General features: G+C 42.4%; 1 protein-coding gene across 2 annotated transcripts in view; it reads right to left on the reverse strand.

Moving 5' to 3' along the window:
- The window catches only part of slc8a4b (solute carrier family 8 member 4b), an 88,289-nt gene that overhangs the window by 26,447 nt on the left and 44,264 nt on the right, over window positions 1-17,578 (reverse strand). For both annotated transcript variants that reach the window (XM_068713520.1, XM_068713519.1), the window contains exons 9-11: window positions 17,252-17,348; window positions 16,830-17,021; window positions 16,138-16,330 (exon numbers count right to left, since the gene is read on the reverse strand). In XM_068713520.1, coding sequence (XP_068569621.1) covers window positions 16,138-16,330; window positions 16,830-17,021; window positions 17,252-17,348 — 482 coding nt within the window. The remainder of the gene's footprint in view (window positions 1-16,137; window positions 16,331-16,829; window positions 17,022-17,251; window positions 17,349-17,578) is intronic.

Genomic DNA, 17,578 nt, shown 5'->3' on the forward strand with positions numbered 1-17,578 from the left:
AAGAGAGTAGAAAGAGAGGGAGAACGAGTAAGAATGAGAAACAGACAAAAACACACAGATAAACAGCCAGACATCACATAATCTTAACTAACCCTTATCCATTCTCCATCTTCATTAAGGGTGGGGAAATGATGAAAAACAAGCAGAGGTGAAGACAAACACACAAAGAGAGATGAATGAGCAATGGGCAATCGTCCTTCCTCCTCTTTTGTTGTCATCCCTTGTTCTTTCATGCCCCTCCCCTCTCTCTTTGTCTCTCATCTCGTCTGTTCTCATGCATGTTTGAACACTTCCATCATATATTTATGTTCTGGTCAAGTAGGGGGGCTGTCATGGAGAACCAAGCTGTTTGAGGAATGTCACATAGAGAGCATCTGTTTCACTTGCCTCCAAATTAGGATTCGTTTAAGTCGTTAAAAGGTTAAATTCACCTCACTCCACACTTTCCCAGAGTAAAATATATACTCTTTATCAGCTTCTTACAAATCCTCACTGAAACTATTTAATGTTTGAGTAAAATATGCAAACCTAAAACCCATTTGTATGGCTGCATGCATACATAAAACATTTTAGATGTGCTGCGCATTGAATGATGATAGGCATCAGTTTCTTAAACCACGAAGAATCGGATGCATCCCTTTCATAAGTATCTTAGAAAACCATCTTAGTGGTGCATATTCTTGAACAAGCCTGGAGCATTCAGAGCCCCTGGAGTGTTAGGGGTCATTGGGCACTTTGCCCAGTTGGTAATCCAGCCTTGATCTGCACAATAATTTAAGACTGAGTGCAGAGTCAGTGCAGCATGAGTTTGTAATGCTGGTGTGATAAACGGGTTAAAGGTTAGAAGTACAGAAAATGAATGTAGTCAGCGGTGCACCTCACAAATAAAGGCAATCTGCTGTATGTGTGTAATGACACCTTGGCTTGATTGACTGGTGTTAGCGGCTCAAGGTGAGGGCCTTTAGGCAGTGGGATATATATATCGCCGGGTCAAACGCTGCCAAGCTCGCATGTGGCTGCTCGCCAAAGGCTTTCACTCACACAGACTAACTCCACCCAATGCTAATTCTCTCCCTGCCCATGGCACAGTAAAAATGACCACTCCTCTCTCTCCCTCCCCTCATCTCCTTCACTCACTCTCCCTGTTTCCCTCCTTGTCCAACCAGGGTGCCAACAGTTGGACCTTCTCCTCACCCATCGTTCCTTCCTCTCTTCCTCCTGTCCTATTTGTTCTGCTTTCCTCCCTCTAGCCATCTTTGCTCTCATTCTCTCTCTTCCCACCTCCACCTGCCCTTTCCCCTCCCTTTTGTTTTTTTCTCCAAGCAATTCATCTGTCTCTCTTACACCCCCCCACACACACTCTGTGTCTGTCTCACCCGACTCCTTGGTCATTTGTCTTTCTTCATCTCTCTCTCTCATGCTCTCATCTACTGCCCGTCCCTTAGCCTATTCATCTTTTCTCTGACACCTTCACTCTCCTCCTGTGTCCCCTTCGTCTGTCCATCTGTCTTTTTCTATATCAATCACCATATACATATACATATACACACACACACACACACACACACACACACACACACACACACACACACACACACACACACACACACAACTGTGTTTCTCTCCTGGAGGTCGTGAGAGGGTTTTATCATTGACCATCAGGGGAAATTAGAGTAATGTGAATGAGCCACAAAAAATATGACTGTGCATCAAGTGGTACTGTAATAGAGCTGAATTATAAAAGGTTAAGATATTTGATATTTCCCAACTACATTGTTTACTTTTATTAATTATGATTAGGCGATGTGTCTTGTTTGTTTATGAAAAAAGATGAAAAAAGGGAAATTTGTGATTTCAGGAGAAGTAACAGAAGCTATTTCTCAATAAACAACAGCTCTTTAAGAATTAGCAAAGTGACTCAATAATGCAGTGCTTGGGTCTGGTCTAAGGCTACAATCGGTTGGTTGTGGCCAGTAGTTTCCATCCAAATTCAGTGCAAATTTATCACAAAATGTTGGTGGCGCTAATTCTTAAATCAGGTGCTATTAAAGCATTGCAGAAGAGGAGATGACACAATTAAAAGAAAGACAGCAAACCCTCAAAGGCAAAATGCTTTTCTTCCTCCTCCTCATTATTCTGCGCTCCCTAAAGCAGAACACAGGACATTTTTAAAGGCAGTTTGTTTGTTCGTATGATTATTTCTCTACAGTTTAGCCTTCACCTCCCATTCTCTCCTCTATTTGTATTTACGGACTATTAAAACCAAAAGTGATCTCTAAAATAAGCAATATTGGCAATGGGTTTATGGCATGCTGAAGAAACATAATCGGGAGCCATGGTGTACACTGATAACTGCCTAATGATAAGAGCAGAGACAAATGTGTGTGTGTGTGTGTGTGTGTGTGTGTGTGTGTGTGTACAGTATGTGTGAGTGTGTTTGTTAGTTTAAAGTTTGGCCTGTGCTGACCTTTTAAAAGCATAGACCAGACTTTCTTAAGCCTTATTTTTCTCCTGCAAATACATATTGTTCAGACTTCACCTGCTATTAACGTTACACACACACACACACACACACACACACACACACACACACACACACACACACACACACACACACACACACACACACACACACACAGAAAAAAGAGAATTTAAAGGAAAGGAAGAGGACAATGATAAAGTGAACAGTGATAAAGATAGAGGGCAAACGATGAAGTACCAAGAAGAAGCGATGCAGCAAAAGAGGTGAGAAGGAACGGATGGGTGAACGATAAGACGGCGAGGGATGATATATCATCCTGTAAAATGAAGAGGAAGACAGAGAAGTTATCTGTGAAGGAGAGAATAAAAGTGAGGAGAAGACAGGACGGAAAGATAGATGGAGCTGAGGTGGAGGGCAAAGAGAGATTAATAAAGGAGAGGAAGGATGAGTGGGAGACGGATGGATGTTGAGGGAAGAGAGGCAGATCAGGGCAGAATATAACGATGGAGATGAAGAGACCTCAAGGAAGAAAGAGGGATGATAGAGGGAAAGAATGAGGCAAAAGGGAGGGACAGCAAGATGAAAGAGACAATGAGTTAAATGAAGTCAGATGGAGGGAAGAAGAACTGTATTGGAAAGAGTACTGAGAGGGAGGGTGAGGGATGGGAGTTGCGATGGAGAGCTTGTGTGAGTCACATCGTCTCCTCCGCAAGCTATTAGTGATTTAATCACTCTGACATCACTGAGTGTGTGTATGTGTGTGTGTGTGTGTGTGTGTGTGTGTGTGTGTGTGTGTGTGTGTGCGCGTGTGTGTGTGCGCGTGTGTGTGTATCTGTGTGTGTGTGCGTATCATACCAGATTACCCTGAGCTAGTGCAGTCAGGAACTGGCTCATCACTCTTCCACAGCAGCGTGGATTCATTATGTCAGAGTCGAGTTTCTCAATCTGTGGGCTGAGACCCAAAACAGGTCGCAGTTTGTCCCTGGTGGGACTCTACTGGACTGCTGGAGTTACAGATTCATGTCTTCCGTGAGACTGAGAAACGAAATAACTGACCTAATACGACAGAAGGTAATATTGTGTTGACACAGCAGTAACACGCTACATTATAGACTTGAAAACTGAGAAGGAAAAATGCAGTGTAATTCCGATCTAAAGGCCTGGTAGCGTCAAAAATTGCAAAAAATTGTGACAAAATCAGTTTATTTAAAGATAATCGTTGCCATTAGTTAAATTGCTTGAGGTCAATCTAATGGTATACTTTGGTGAAGTTTGACCTGGAAAAATGTACATTGCTAACCAATGACAAGCCGTCTTCACAGTGCTGACCTTTCAGGGAACAGAGAGTCCCAGCGTATAGCAGCAGATCTCTGGTCGCAGAAGTACAGACGAAATAGAAAGAATCTCAAAAAGATATTGCAAATGTCTTGGCTAAATAGTGTGTGAGCAGTAAGAAACAGTAGTTCCCCAACTAGCCACCAGTAATCACTTCGCACCTAAACTTTTAGACCCAAACAGGCCGATGTTGGCGAAGTACTTTCAGCGATTTGGGAAAGCAGCAGTGAGGATGACGGAGGAGCTTCAGAGCCTGATGGATTTGATTCCTATGATGAAGAGGAATATCAAAATAAGAGGGATTCATTTGAAGATGGGTAAGTGTATTTACAGTAATAGGGCACTTTGTGAGTAGCGTGAGCTAAATGTGACCGTGAGTCATTTTTATTTTTATTCTGTTACTTTGTTTCTTTGCTGCTGTAACATACAAATTTCGCCCTGGGATGAATGAAGTAAGTATCTATGTATGTATGTATCTATCTATCTATCTATCTATCTATCTATCTATGTATGTATGTATGTATGTATGTATGTATGTATGTATGTATGTATGTATGTATGTATGTATCTATCTATCTATCTATCTATCTATCTATCTATCTATCTATCTATCTATCTATCTATCTATCTATCGTGTTGTGTGGGGGGGATCTGGAGGAAGAAAGGAGAAAGGGAGTGAGAACTTTCTTTCAATGTTCAACTTAGTAGTAATATATTATTTATATATCTGTATTTTTTTTTACAGAGAGGATTCACAGCTGCCAGGGTGCAGTAAACAACATGCAGCATCTCTGCAGCAGCCACCATGTCCTTCTCTGCCTGCCACCAGGTCACCACAGCCATCACCACCAGCCATGTTTTGCAGCATGGCATGACAGTTGAAAAACTGAAACAATATTGGAAATTTTTTTTTTCTTTGTTTTGTTTTTATATATAGTAAATATTTGGTTTGAAAACAAAAACTGTTGTAATGTTCATTTTTCATTTGCACACATCCCATGAAGCTTGATCTGTAGTATGAAGTCATTACTCAGTCCCATTTGTGGTGAAAGTAGAGTGACAGACAACTACATTTTTGTCATGACGATATTACAACATTTGGTTTTAGACATTTATTATACATTTATCTACTATTTTATTCATATATTCCACTACTTGTGTGAACCTAAGACTTTGGTAAACCAATTTCAAGCACCAAAAGAATTTGTTCACATGAGCAAAGATATGTTTTCACAAGAGATTTGGAGAATTTCAAGGACTTCAACTTTTCAGCTTTAGGGCCAAATTATCTCTTTACACAGTGCTTTAGGACAATTGGTGCCTCATTATATAGAGAGCTGCAATTCTGATGTATAACATGGGGATGTATCATGTATGCAAGAGCCTTTAAAAGGTGAATTTAAGAAAATATGTAAAAATCAAGAAAATGCCCTGAGTCCCCAAAGAGTTAAAGGCTGCTGCCAAAATGCAATACTAGCTCAAAATACTTCTCTGTAACACCATCTACTTTAGAACCTGATTGCAACACCGTGTGATTATTTGAGTTATTTTAGAGCCAAAGTAGAGATATGGAATAAGCACACTGTAAATTACACACTATTGATTGAATACTGTTATTATCATCTCCTACAAGCAGGGAAAAAAGCCTCTCTAAAACTGTTATCCGAGCACTTATCATTTGATTGCACCTGATTGCTACACCTACTGCCAGTTTTAGCAATCAGAATATTTCTCTTATTTGTTATAAAATATGAGTATAAGTATATAAGTGTGTCTTGTATACTGGACAAGAGTTTGGTGAACCCTGGCAACCCCAGACAGTCTGAGGATGCATTCTCATTTCACTTCGTTAGTAAGATACTGCCATCAAAGCAGCATCCAATCATGCAAAAGCAGAAGTCACTGCTCTAATTTAATTTAACAAAGCCCTCGAACCAATGTAAGGGTATATGGTGATAATTGTTGTGCCATGCATACAGTAAATCAGCAAAGATGATAAAAGCAAAAAAAGTAAAAGAGAGGGCAGACAGACAGATTTAACTCTCCACGTTGTGAATGGAATGAAGAATAAAACTGATTGAAAGTCAAGAACCAACAGAGAAGGTCGCCAGAATTTGAATCTTATAAGCTATTCATCAACGAATCGATAAGTCCATATGACCAAAAATTAAGGATAATAATCCAGGGTTATGTTGAATACACCTAACAGTTAAGGATTTAGTTGTTTATAAGATGATTGGCCTCTGAAACATCTCACATCACATTCTGTGCCGGTTGCTTTGAGGCACAGAGAAGGAAGAAAGGGGGCGCTATTCTCCCAGCACAAACACAACTTAACCTTTCAGCCTCTTCCAATGGCAGATGGTGGAAGGAGTGAAGCACTAATTAAGAAAAAAACACTTCCCACATATGTATCCTCTTCATTTTTGAAAAAGAAACATGAGGACGCAGTGGTTTTATCGGACACCTAGTCTTTTAAAAACAAAAGCAGTGGTGTGAAACATGGGCTATGTCTTTACAAACAGGGTCTTATTTCTTTATATAGGAATAATCTCTCTCCACGCTTTGTATAATTAATCTGATGAATTATATATAAGAGGCATGCCATGCATCCAGGCCATCCCATAACATACAGCCAGAGGTTAATCCTCTCAGTCTGCTGAGAAAGAGTTTAAATAAATAGAAAAGCAGCATTTTTCCACCCTGGAACATCTAACCCAGCTTTGTTGGTCAGTGAACCCAGCACTGATGCCTTTAATGTGGTCAATGCGTGGCAGGGTGGGGGCCATTGGAGCGGGCAGGCCCGGGGCAGATGTAGAGCAGGGAGTGGAAGGGTGTATAGTCGGGTGTCTCAGTCCCCCTTTTGAGGCTCTAATCATGGGCATGGAAGGGCAGCCTGTTGCCGCAGCTCACGGTAGGTCTCTGAGTCGTGATTACAGGGTGTGTGTGCCGGCCACGGGGGGTTGATCACAGGGACGTGCTGGCAAGAGTCAGCGTGTGTGTATGTGTGTGTGTGTGTGTGTGTGTGTGTGTGTGTGTGTGTGTGTGTGTGTGTGTGTGGGCGCTGGACTCTGACCATAGGGCGTTTGTCTGCTTGGCAGAGAAAATTGTTGGGACTGCAGTGCTTAAAAAAACAACCCCAGGGGAAGATGCAGGGCTAAGAAGTACCAAACGGGAGACACAGAGGAACTGAGAGGGGAACAGAAACAGGGAGTGACAGGGATGCTAAATGGCAAAATTGTATAACAAAGAGACAGAGGCATGGAGGGGAAAAGAAGGGACACAGCAACAGAGCAGACAGCCAGACATGGACAGAGGCTGCAGGTTTCGCATTTCAATGTCCATTCAGCTGAAAGCTGTTTTGTACATACATAACATCCTACCTTCCTATATACCTGTCTCAACCACTACTGTAAAATCCTTAACTGCAACTTTAACTGTCAGCTTGTTGGCTTTGTCTTAGACCCACAAATCAATAGACCTATCCTGCTGAATAAACGGCAGCGCTGTGAGACAAAAACACAGAGAGAGAGAGAGAGAGAGAGAGAGAGAGAGAGAGAGAGAGAGAGAGAGAGAGAGAGAGAGAGAGAGAGAGAGAGAGAGAGAGAGAGAGAGAGAGAGAGAGAGAGAGAGAGAGAGAGAGGAACCAGAGGCGGGATTAAAAATGGGTTAAAATGATGTTTAGAGAAAGCTAGAGGTGCTCTGTGGTTGTGTGTGTGAAGCACTGTCAGTCTAATAACTGTAGTACAGTGAAAAACATCAACGGGCAAACAACAGCCGGCTGTTGCCACATCGATTTCAACACAACACACACAAGGCTCGCACACATGAAGAGAAACGGATGCACACACACGGAGAAAGCTTTTGAAGTTGTTAAAGATGTTGACTTAAGCTACTTAAGTTTGACTGCTCTGACATTAGAGAGGATAAAGAGAAAGAGAGGGGATAGAGGAGGGAGGGCAGAGGGGGGGAATAAGAGAGTCAAGAAGCTTGGAGGAGGAGGAGAAACAGGAATGAGAAGAGCAGGGAAAGGGAGGTTAAAAGCACGAGTGCTCTCTATCTCGCCTCTATTTTTCTTTTTCTCTCTTCTCCGTCTTTATTGTTGCTCTCTGACTCTGTCATTCAACCCGCTTTTTATCTCTTCAGTCTTTCTCTCCGTCAGGCAGACAATGATGAAATCTGATTTAACGCTCCAGTCTTCATTATCCATCTGGCCAAAGAATGTTTCCTTTAATTAAAGAACAAACAATGGATGTGTATCTCACACATGACCGCACACACACACTTACAGTGGTAGTTGCTTTTAGAACCTGACAACAAATGTTAGAGACGAAATCAATGACAAAGAAAATAGAAGGGAGAAATAACGGGGGGCATAATCACATGGTTCTTCGTATTTAAACTCCCGGTGCAGACAAATGAGAGAAAGAAAAATCAAATCAAAAAACAACAACGCTCCCTATTCTACTCCCATAATCTTTCTTTGTATGTTTCTGTCACTTTCTGTCGTCTCCTCTTTATTGTGCTTACAATGGAAGGGATCATAAGTTGCTAAGGCAACAAACAGAGACAGGAAAAAAAAAAGAAAACGCTGTCATACTTAAAGTGGCGGAGGAATTCTGACGTTCTTTAATAAAACAGAGGCAAAGGGGGAAATGGAGGGAGTCAGAGAAACAGAGGGCGAGGGGGGAGTTGAACGTGTTTATCTGCCCATTAGCAGGCTCCTCTTTGAACCTGGAGGGATGTTTGGCTGCATAGAAGAGAAGAGAAGACGTAAGAGAATGCAATGCAACTGCCGGGGAGAGAAAACTGGGATGCACAACAAATACAGTATACGTGCCTAGTATTAAACAAATAAATAGTCCTGTTTGTACTGTACTCCCTATACTGGCTCTAGTGTGGACTGCATACAATTGTAGTGAAAAGTAGGATTAATGATCGAATGTTCCATGTGAGTGATAAAACGGACTGATTGATGTCTAAGATAGTTAAAGGATTACAAACATACTCTAAAATGTTAAAGATGCATCTATGAACCTTCCATAAATATCTACATGTTAGAAATGATCAAGGAAATGTCCTTTGTCATTAAGGTTCATCCTCTGGGGACCATTAATGTCTGTACAACACATCACAACAATCCATCCAATAGTTGTACAAATATTTCAAAAGTGGTGGACTGACCCACCGACATTGCTGCTAGCGTTGCTAAATATGCTGCAATCATATCTGTCCAGTTATCTTTGTAAATAAAAACACAAGCACAACAAACAACAACAGAATTGCAAGATTCATTACCAGAGGCTGTTTTTAACCGTGTTAAAGGGGTTTAGTCTGAATACTTTCACAAACTCTGCTGCATAAATATTCCCAGCGAGAAGCAGCGCGCATACTAATGCTGTGTTTGACAGTTTTAACGTGTGATGTGGGAGTCATGCAAAACAGCACGCAAACCACCTTATACTAACACGCTTCTGGCGTCATACGATTGGTTAATTGTACCACGATGCACAGCACTTAAACTGTTTTATTCTGGGGTCTGCTCCGTTAGGTCTGGCAAACAAAACGTGCTCAGACTTTGTAACGCAATGACATTGGAAAAGAAAATCTGAAACCAGTTTAATCTCAATATGGTGATAACGAGTTTATTTAGTGCTGAGATGATAAGCAGGAAGGGCACAATGTGCAGACACGCTGACTGCCTGAAGAATGCTAAAGTGTGTGTGTGTGTGTGTGTGTGTGCGCGTGCGTGCGTGCGTGCTCGCGTGAGGTAAGAGAAGGGGATGATAGGACACTTGCTAGATGAGCAACAAACATGACCGTGAGGAAAACCTGCTCACACACACATGCAGCTGCAGCAGCAAGCGCCATCACGCTACACAAGTGCATCTGTATAAATTTGGGCAGAAAGGACACACACACTTCAATGCACACACACTCTTTAACACACACACACACACACACACACACACACACACACACACACACACACACACACTAGACACACATTTACAGCGCACAGCTCTTGGGGATTTGGAGTTCAAAGGATGTTTTATTTTGGGAACAGCTTTAGGTTAGTCACCCTGCTTTGGTGACAGACGGAGAAACAGGTTGCAAATATCAAACACGTTACAAGCGCTGCAACACAAGCAAACACCCACCCACACTCACTCACTCACACAAACACAGACACAAGCTCACACTCTCACTTCCCCTTGTATTTCTCTTAATTCCAAGAAGCATCTCGCCAAAGGGAGAATGTGTTGTTTAAAACTTACAAGCTGACTTCTCCTTCACCAGCAGCTAAAAAATGATCACAGCTCTTCTGACAGCTTTGTCGAAAACACTAAGAAGTTGTGTTTGGGCTTCATTAACACATAACGCAACATGGCAGGATGCTGGGATTACTGTAAAACTCAATATTGTTAAGTGGTAATTCGGCTGGTGCACTTCAGGGGGTTCTATGATCCCATTGGAAACAACAATAACAGATTAAGTCTCCTTTAAATGATGAGTAGAAGGCCGGCAGCTGAATTGTGTTGTCGTCTGCGATGCACGATGAGAATTCTCCAAATTGCCCATTCGCTGAAAACCCCTCCCCAGAATCGCAAATGTCCAATCGTAGCTTAGCGAACATACTTAGGCTCAGCAGGTCTGTCAAGCTTTGGATTTCTCCACGTTGTAGCGGTGCTCATGGGTCTCTAACGAAAGCAACGCCACCAATGCCACAGCAACGGGCTACAGCCATCTTCAATGGAAGATACAAACTGACACCCGACACGTGTCCATCACACGGGTGTGATGCGCTACAAATTTAAATCAAGATGGCCTCAGTTTTTTTTTTCTGCGCTCCAATGAGATGGTGAAGCATCGACCAATCATGCATTCTTCTTTCACCCTGTTCTGTTACCGACAGAACGACGTCATTGAGTGCTTGAGAAACACTTAAATGGTGATTACCCCACCAATGTAGCTGGTCATGCATGGATGTTTTGTTGCTTTTGTCGCTTGTAGTGTGAACACAGCATAAGAGTTTAGGCTAACATAAGCAGCTCCCGTCGGCTCTTTATTGAATTTGGGGAAGATTCTTTATTATTCTTTATTTGGATCTCCATTAGATGCTACTAAGGCAGCAGCTTCTCCACCTGGTGTCCACACAAAACAAAACAGAACTTATAAAACATAGCGGACAAATTGACAGGTGTAGCAACGGTACCTAAAGGGGGTGGGGCTCAGGGAACGTTCAATTGCTGGTATTGTAGTGTGAAAGTACGAAAGATGTTTCCTGAAGTGCAATTCTTAGGAACATAGTAACGATTAATAAAGTTTAATTTGCAAGGTGACATATTGCAAAGTTTTAGGACTCCAAAATGTTGGAGGTGGTTTGCTGTGTAAAGTGAGTGCACGCACACACACACACACACACACACACACACACACACACACACACACACACACACACACACACACACACACACACAGGGTGAAGCAGTAATTGAACAGGCGTCGGCACAGTGTGGTGGCGACACCTGTTTGAAATTTATAATGAGCAGCCAGAGGAGAGGACCACACACACACAGTCATACACACACACACACAGTTGTCTGTGTCTTGGCTGTGACTCTGTGCTCAGTTGCAGCTCAGAGGAAGGCTAAGAATAAACTGGCCCTGCTGAGCATATCTCTCTTTCTCTCTCTCTCTCTCACACACACACACACACACACACACACACACACACACACACACACACACACACACACACACACAGTTAACTTTGCCTTTGACTTCTCACACACATGACCTCTTAACAAAAAGAACAAGACAGAGAGAAAGAAGGCAGAGAGAGCTGCAGACAGATGGAGACTGAGAAATAACCAGGAGAGATTATTGGTGAACAATAGAGGGATGGATAAAAGAAGCATTGGCTGAACAGAGAGGGAATTAATTCATTCATGCATGTGCATATTCTGAGTTCATATAGTGTATATGTTTATATTTACTGGGCTCTATATACGTATATGTGTTTGTGTGTGTGTGACTTCCAACTCAGTAACACCAAATAAATTCCACTCAAGTGAGAGAATATTCTAACATTAACACACTTACATATTCACGTCATTCTTTCACCATCACTTCTGTCCTCGGTTCATTATTAAGTAACAAAGACATCCCTCTTTATCTTCTGCTCCTTCCATCTTTCACTCTACGTTCCTTTCCCTTTTTCCTCCATGACTGCATATGAAAACACATTTTCTCTGGAATGCATTTCCGCTACTATTCATGCCTTATCCATCTATGCTATTTCCCCAATCATTTGGATGGCAGGGTGGCCTCTTTGTTGGCAAGAAGCCGGAAATTTACCCTTTGAAACTTGGGTCCTCCAGCAATTTAATGTCGCACTTCCATAAAGCTGGGGGACCCAAAAGAGTTTTTAAAAAATAATCTTCAAAGTCAATGCCGCAAAGAATGAAATATCCTGACTTTTAGTCACAAGTATGAGTCAAGCTCTAAAAATGACAGTTCCTACATTTCCAATAATTCAACAGGGTGGTGTCTTTAGTTACATCTTCCCAGGTAAATGCTCACATCTTTCAAATGGCTTTCTGTTATGTTATAAATGTGCAGTCTCTAAGCTGACATAACCCCTGATGACATCATTATGTTATGGTTATGTCTTCTGACTTGACCAAGCTGCTTGAGAGCCACAGAAGACATTATGCACTCGCTTTCACAGACGTTCCAATACCATTTGTTGTTCACAATGTAGCCTTATCACAGGAACAATAGGGTAGACAGGAGTGTTAAACCACAGGTGTGTGTTTCAGCAATCATCCACCTTGCTGAAGAAGAAGCATTCAGTTGAAACCTGACCTCTGACCTCTGATGAAGGGATGCAGGAGAAAAGGGGAATTTTCTTTGTGGAATCACATTAGTTTGTATAAATTAGAGCTCATGAAATTCTTCTCTTCCTTCTTGACATTCTTTTCCCATCCTCTCCTCTTGTCAGTTCAGCTCCAATGCCTTTTAGATTTTCCCTGAGAATTTTAAGCAGCACCTGGCTCACCCATTCTTCATCCATCCGTCCCCCCGCCTCCCCTTCCCATGATCCATCTACCGACTTTTACCACTTTCACCCTTTTCTCAAACTTTTCAGAAAGCTCATTCCAACAGACAAGAAAAACAAGAAAAGTGACAGATTAATGTGGGGTTGCTTGAAGGCAGAAAATAGAAATGGATAAACAAAACTATTACGCAGCTTGAAAGAAGACATAGTGTAAGAGGGACAAGAGAGAATGGAGGGCGGTGTGCATGGTGAATTATGTCTGGGTTGTGATCCAGCTAAATTGCCTTGGCAGTAAGTCCCTTTTCTCTGACTAAAAGGACAGACAGCGATGGATGGAGGGAGAGGATGAGGAGAAGGATAAAATAAATAAGGGCGGTGGAGAGAAGAGAGGAGATGAGAAGGAGACAGTGGAGCAAGACAAGGACGTCGAGTCACGTAAAACAAGGAATAAGGTTACACAGGGAGAATAAAAGTGGAAGTCTGACAGTGTAAATAAAAAAAGTGAGAGGCGGAGGGGAAGAAGATGCAAATGAAGAGGAATCAAGGGTGAGGAGTGGGTGAAAGGGGAGGGAGGAGAGACATGAGATGACAGGGAGGTGTGGGTAGAGGAGAAGGTGAAGAAGGGAGGAAACGAGGGAGGAGGAGAGAAGGGGGATGATAAAACTCATCCAGCGTGGAAGAAAATCTAAAAATGTAGCAGACAGAATGTGAGGGCTGGGGGAGAGACGTTAACTGAGACGGGAACAAAAAAAAAAAAGAAAGAATCAATGATACAGAGCAAATCTAAGGTCAATCAAGAGTAGACATTTTATGAGGCAAAGACAGAAAAGAGAGAGAAAAGGGCAGATGGAGGGAAGAAAGACACAAACGAGTGCAGCGGATAAAAGCAGGTTTACATTAGTGGGACATTTTTGACAAGGGGCTCAAAGGCACAATGTTGAAAAGAGGAGAGAAAACACACAGAGAGGGGTAGCAACGAGAAAAGACATGAAAAAATAAAGACGGGGAGGGACATTATGAAGGAGCGCATCCTGTTTGCACGAATCCTTTCTCTTTTTTTCACTTCTGGTTTGTACATTTTCTCAAAAAGCCTTTAATAAAAAGAGCAAGACTCAACAAGAATGCCAAAGAATCTCTGACATTATTACTGCTGACAAGGCACAATCATATTTAATTTAAAGAGATTTTTCATTAAAAAACAAAACAAATAGTCATAATGGAAAAATAGCACAAACTGTAATGCCCCACTGGAGTAACTATACAAATTTAAAAAGCAGATGAGCAATAATTTCTGTATTGGTCATTTTACCTGTGCTCAAGAAGTATTTTAAATCAGTTTAATCCATTTTGTAACAAAAGAAACTGATTATTGCAGAATATATACTTAGCTCAGATTAATACGAACATACATACTTAATCCACACCCATGGAGGAAGATACTTATTGTTGCTTTATTGTTTACTCGTGACCCACAAAGTTACAATCTCTAAAAGAAAATACTTCCCCCACTGATCTCTCTAATCCTCTTGTAGCAAATGCTCCACCAGTATCTTAACTCCATTGGCATCAGCCTTCTCTTTAGTTTCTGTACTGACACCCCAGCAACAGAGGACATAGAGTCTATCTCTCTTATCCCTCCATCTCTCCCCTGGCCCTCTTTAGTTCTCCCTCACTCCTCTCTCACCCCACAGCTCACTTGCTACAGAGCTTTATAAGTAGTGATTGTGACGGTACATCCTCTCACAGAAACACACATGCAAACACACCCTGCCCTTGTAGTGGCGCTCACATGTAGAGGCCGGCTGGTGTCAGCTGGCAAGCCTCTTGTTCATATGTAAATCTGGTCTGACACACACACACACACACACACACACACACACACACACACACACACACACACACACACACACACACACACACACACACACACACAAACAAACAAACACAAACACACACACGTTTGTACTGCTATACGTGTGAGGACCCTCATTGACATCATGCCCTCCCTAGCCCCGAAGCCTTGATCACAACTACAGTACATGTCTTTGAAGACAAAAATGTCCTCACTCACAGGGCAACTTCCGGCTCATCCAGTAGAGCGAGCGCTCCAAGTGGGCCTTGGCAGCGGCCCGGGTTCAATTCTGACCTGTGGCGCTTTGCTGCGTTTCATCCCCTCTATCTCCCCATTTCCTGTCATTCTCTAGCTGCACTAATTACGGCAATAAAAGCCCTACAAAATGACTTTACGCTCAAGTCAAAAACTCAAATTGTTTCCAGTTCAAGAGCGAGCACACACACACACACACACACACACACACACAGGTAGACACACACGCCATCTTCTCAGTCTTTCTCTGAGGGCAGGCCACAGATGAACAGCTTTTGAGCGGCCTTGCCAAAATTTGAACCCCCCTAGACGGACCACACACACATTAGCATCATTACACTTGAGTGAGTGAGGATACTCATTTGACGTAACCATGTCGACAATCCCCATGTCATAACACTTAAGCACTAACTGCTGTTCAAACCTAACCCTAACCCTAACCTATGTCTAACCTTGTCAGTCAAACAGCACCTCGAGGAAGTGGCAACCAGCGGAAATGTCCTCAATATGCATGAATGTCCTCGTTCTTTAAAATGGTCCTCGTACAGATACAAGAACAAAACCACACACACACGCACACACACACGCTCACACTCACACACAAACACAGAGTACTTGCTTCACAGGCCCCAGGAGGCGCTGAGGAAACTGCATTCCCAACTGCTTTATGTATTGGTCAATTTAACACCGCTAACGTCAGCATATTAAAAATGCATGTGCCCAAGGACACAAGAGCAATTGTGTGTGTGTGTGTCTGTGTGTGTCTGTATGTGCATGAATATGTGAGAAAACATTTTAATGCAGAGTAGCCTACCTTGAAGCGTGGCATAATTACGCTGTTATCTGCCTTATAGAGCTATTTATACTACGAATGCATTTTTAACACTCAATTAACCTAAACAGCCATTTCAGAACGGGAGCCAATCACACAAAAAGGAAACAGAGAATGAGCAATGTGTCTTTGGCATTCCAGAAATATGTCGGTCACCTTTTAATGCAACAAAAACATATTTTTTGATGAATAAAAGGGATATTCTGGGTGGGTTTTTTATATCGGGCCATTGGTCAAGTGCTTCAGTAAGTGATGAGAACTGGTGACTGGGTTGTCTTGGGTTAAATAACGAATATTGACAAAACGTCTGTACTTACATGGTCTCGTCGTTCTGAAATTCCAGCTTGCCAGTGGACACTTCGTAGTCCTCCCCTGCTTTGGCGGTGGCGTCCACGGTTCGGTAGGGGACGGCTACCAGGCCTCGGGCCCCCGAAGTCCTGAGCACTTTCAACTCCATCACACCCACGCTCTCGCTCACCTTCTGACTGCCGGTCTCAAAGGTAAAGATGCCTGTGAAAGAAAGAAAGAAAGTACGTTATTTCAGAGGGAAGAAATACTAGAAGGACATGAAAGATGGGGTTGATAAACACCTACGCTCTTACTCACTAGCTTGCTCTCCAATGTCTACCACATATATAATGTCATGGATAATAGATTACCACCCACTCCCACTTTAATTCTCTTTGGATGTTGGCAAACTCCAGTACCTTAAAAAGTGTCGACACTGAGGGACTGGAGCTCTTTGAGATACTTTTTTGAGGATATCCTGGGACTTTGTAGCAAAGCAATAAATTCAACATTAAGCAGATGGTGTGCAGACATTTCTTTGTCCGTTTTTCATCTTTAAACTTGCACAGAAGGTAAAAGACAAACATAAATCAACATGAATTCTTCCTTACGAAGAAAGTGGGTAGGATTCGAATTTCAGTTGGAGTACAAAATGTAAAGACAAAGTAGAGTTACATCCAGATAGACAACTCCTGTTTGATTATTTAGGGAGCGCTGTCACCTGCGTGATCGTCATCGTAGATGGTCACTGTTGCTGTGTGGTTGTCACCCAGCACGGCTTTGGGGGTGGCACTGGCATCCAGCGGGGCGGTGCCAATCTCAGGATAGCCAACCACTCGAGGGTTACTGAGGTGGACGTAGAAATACTCATCCTCCTCGAAGATGTCGTCGTCAATCACGCCGACTGTGATCTCTGGTAAAAGAATTCTCATTTTAGGATGTTGATTTTGGAACTAAATAGTTCATGCTACTCCTTTTTATGCAAAGTTATTCCAACAGTAAACTTTAACATCATATTTTTGTCAAAGCCAGTGGAAAAGTTGCCTCAGGTGCTGCAGATGACCTCCGCTATTTAAGCCTAAGTGTCAGTGATGTGTTTTTTGAAAATATGCCATAAAGTATTGTATCACTGTTATTTTTTACCTTTGAGGGTCTCTCCTGGTTTGAACAGCAGTGTTCCCTCCGCAAACTCATAATCTGAACCTGCATTTGCTGTTCCGTCCTCCGTGCGATAATCCACCTGGGGGAGATAAGAAAACAGAGAGATGGGAAGCGGGGTGAGACGAGGGTGAAGGGATAGCGAAAAGAGCCGTCAAAACACGAAACAGCAGTGATACGAAACGATACGAAAAGGGGCAGATAAACACAAATGGAGAGGGAGGACACAGAGAACAGAGAAGAAGAGAGAGATAGAGGAGGACGGCAAAGAAATGGAGGAGAGTCATTCGGGGAGATGTGAACAGAGGGTGA

This window comes from Cebidichthys violaceus, unplaced genomic scaffold (genome assembly GCF_023349555.1).
Source record: "Cebidichthys violaceus isolate CVI_PGR_0920_01 unplaced genomic scaffold, fCebVio1.0.p SCAF_19, whole genome shotgun sequence".
In the NCBI taxonomy this organism is placed as follows: domain Eukaryota; kingdom Metazoa; phylum Chordata; class Actinopteri; order Perciformes; family Stichaeidae; genus Cebidichthys; species Cebidichthys violaceus.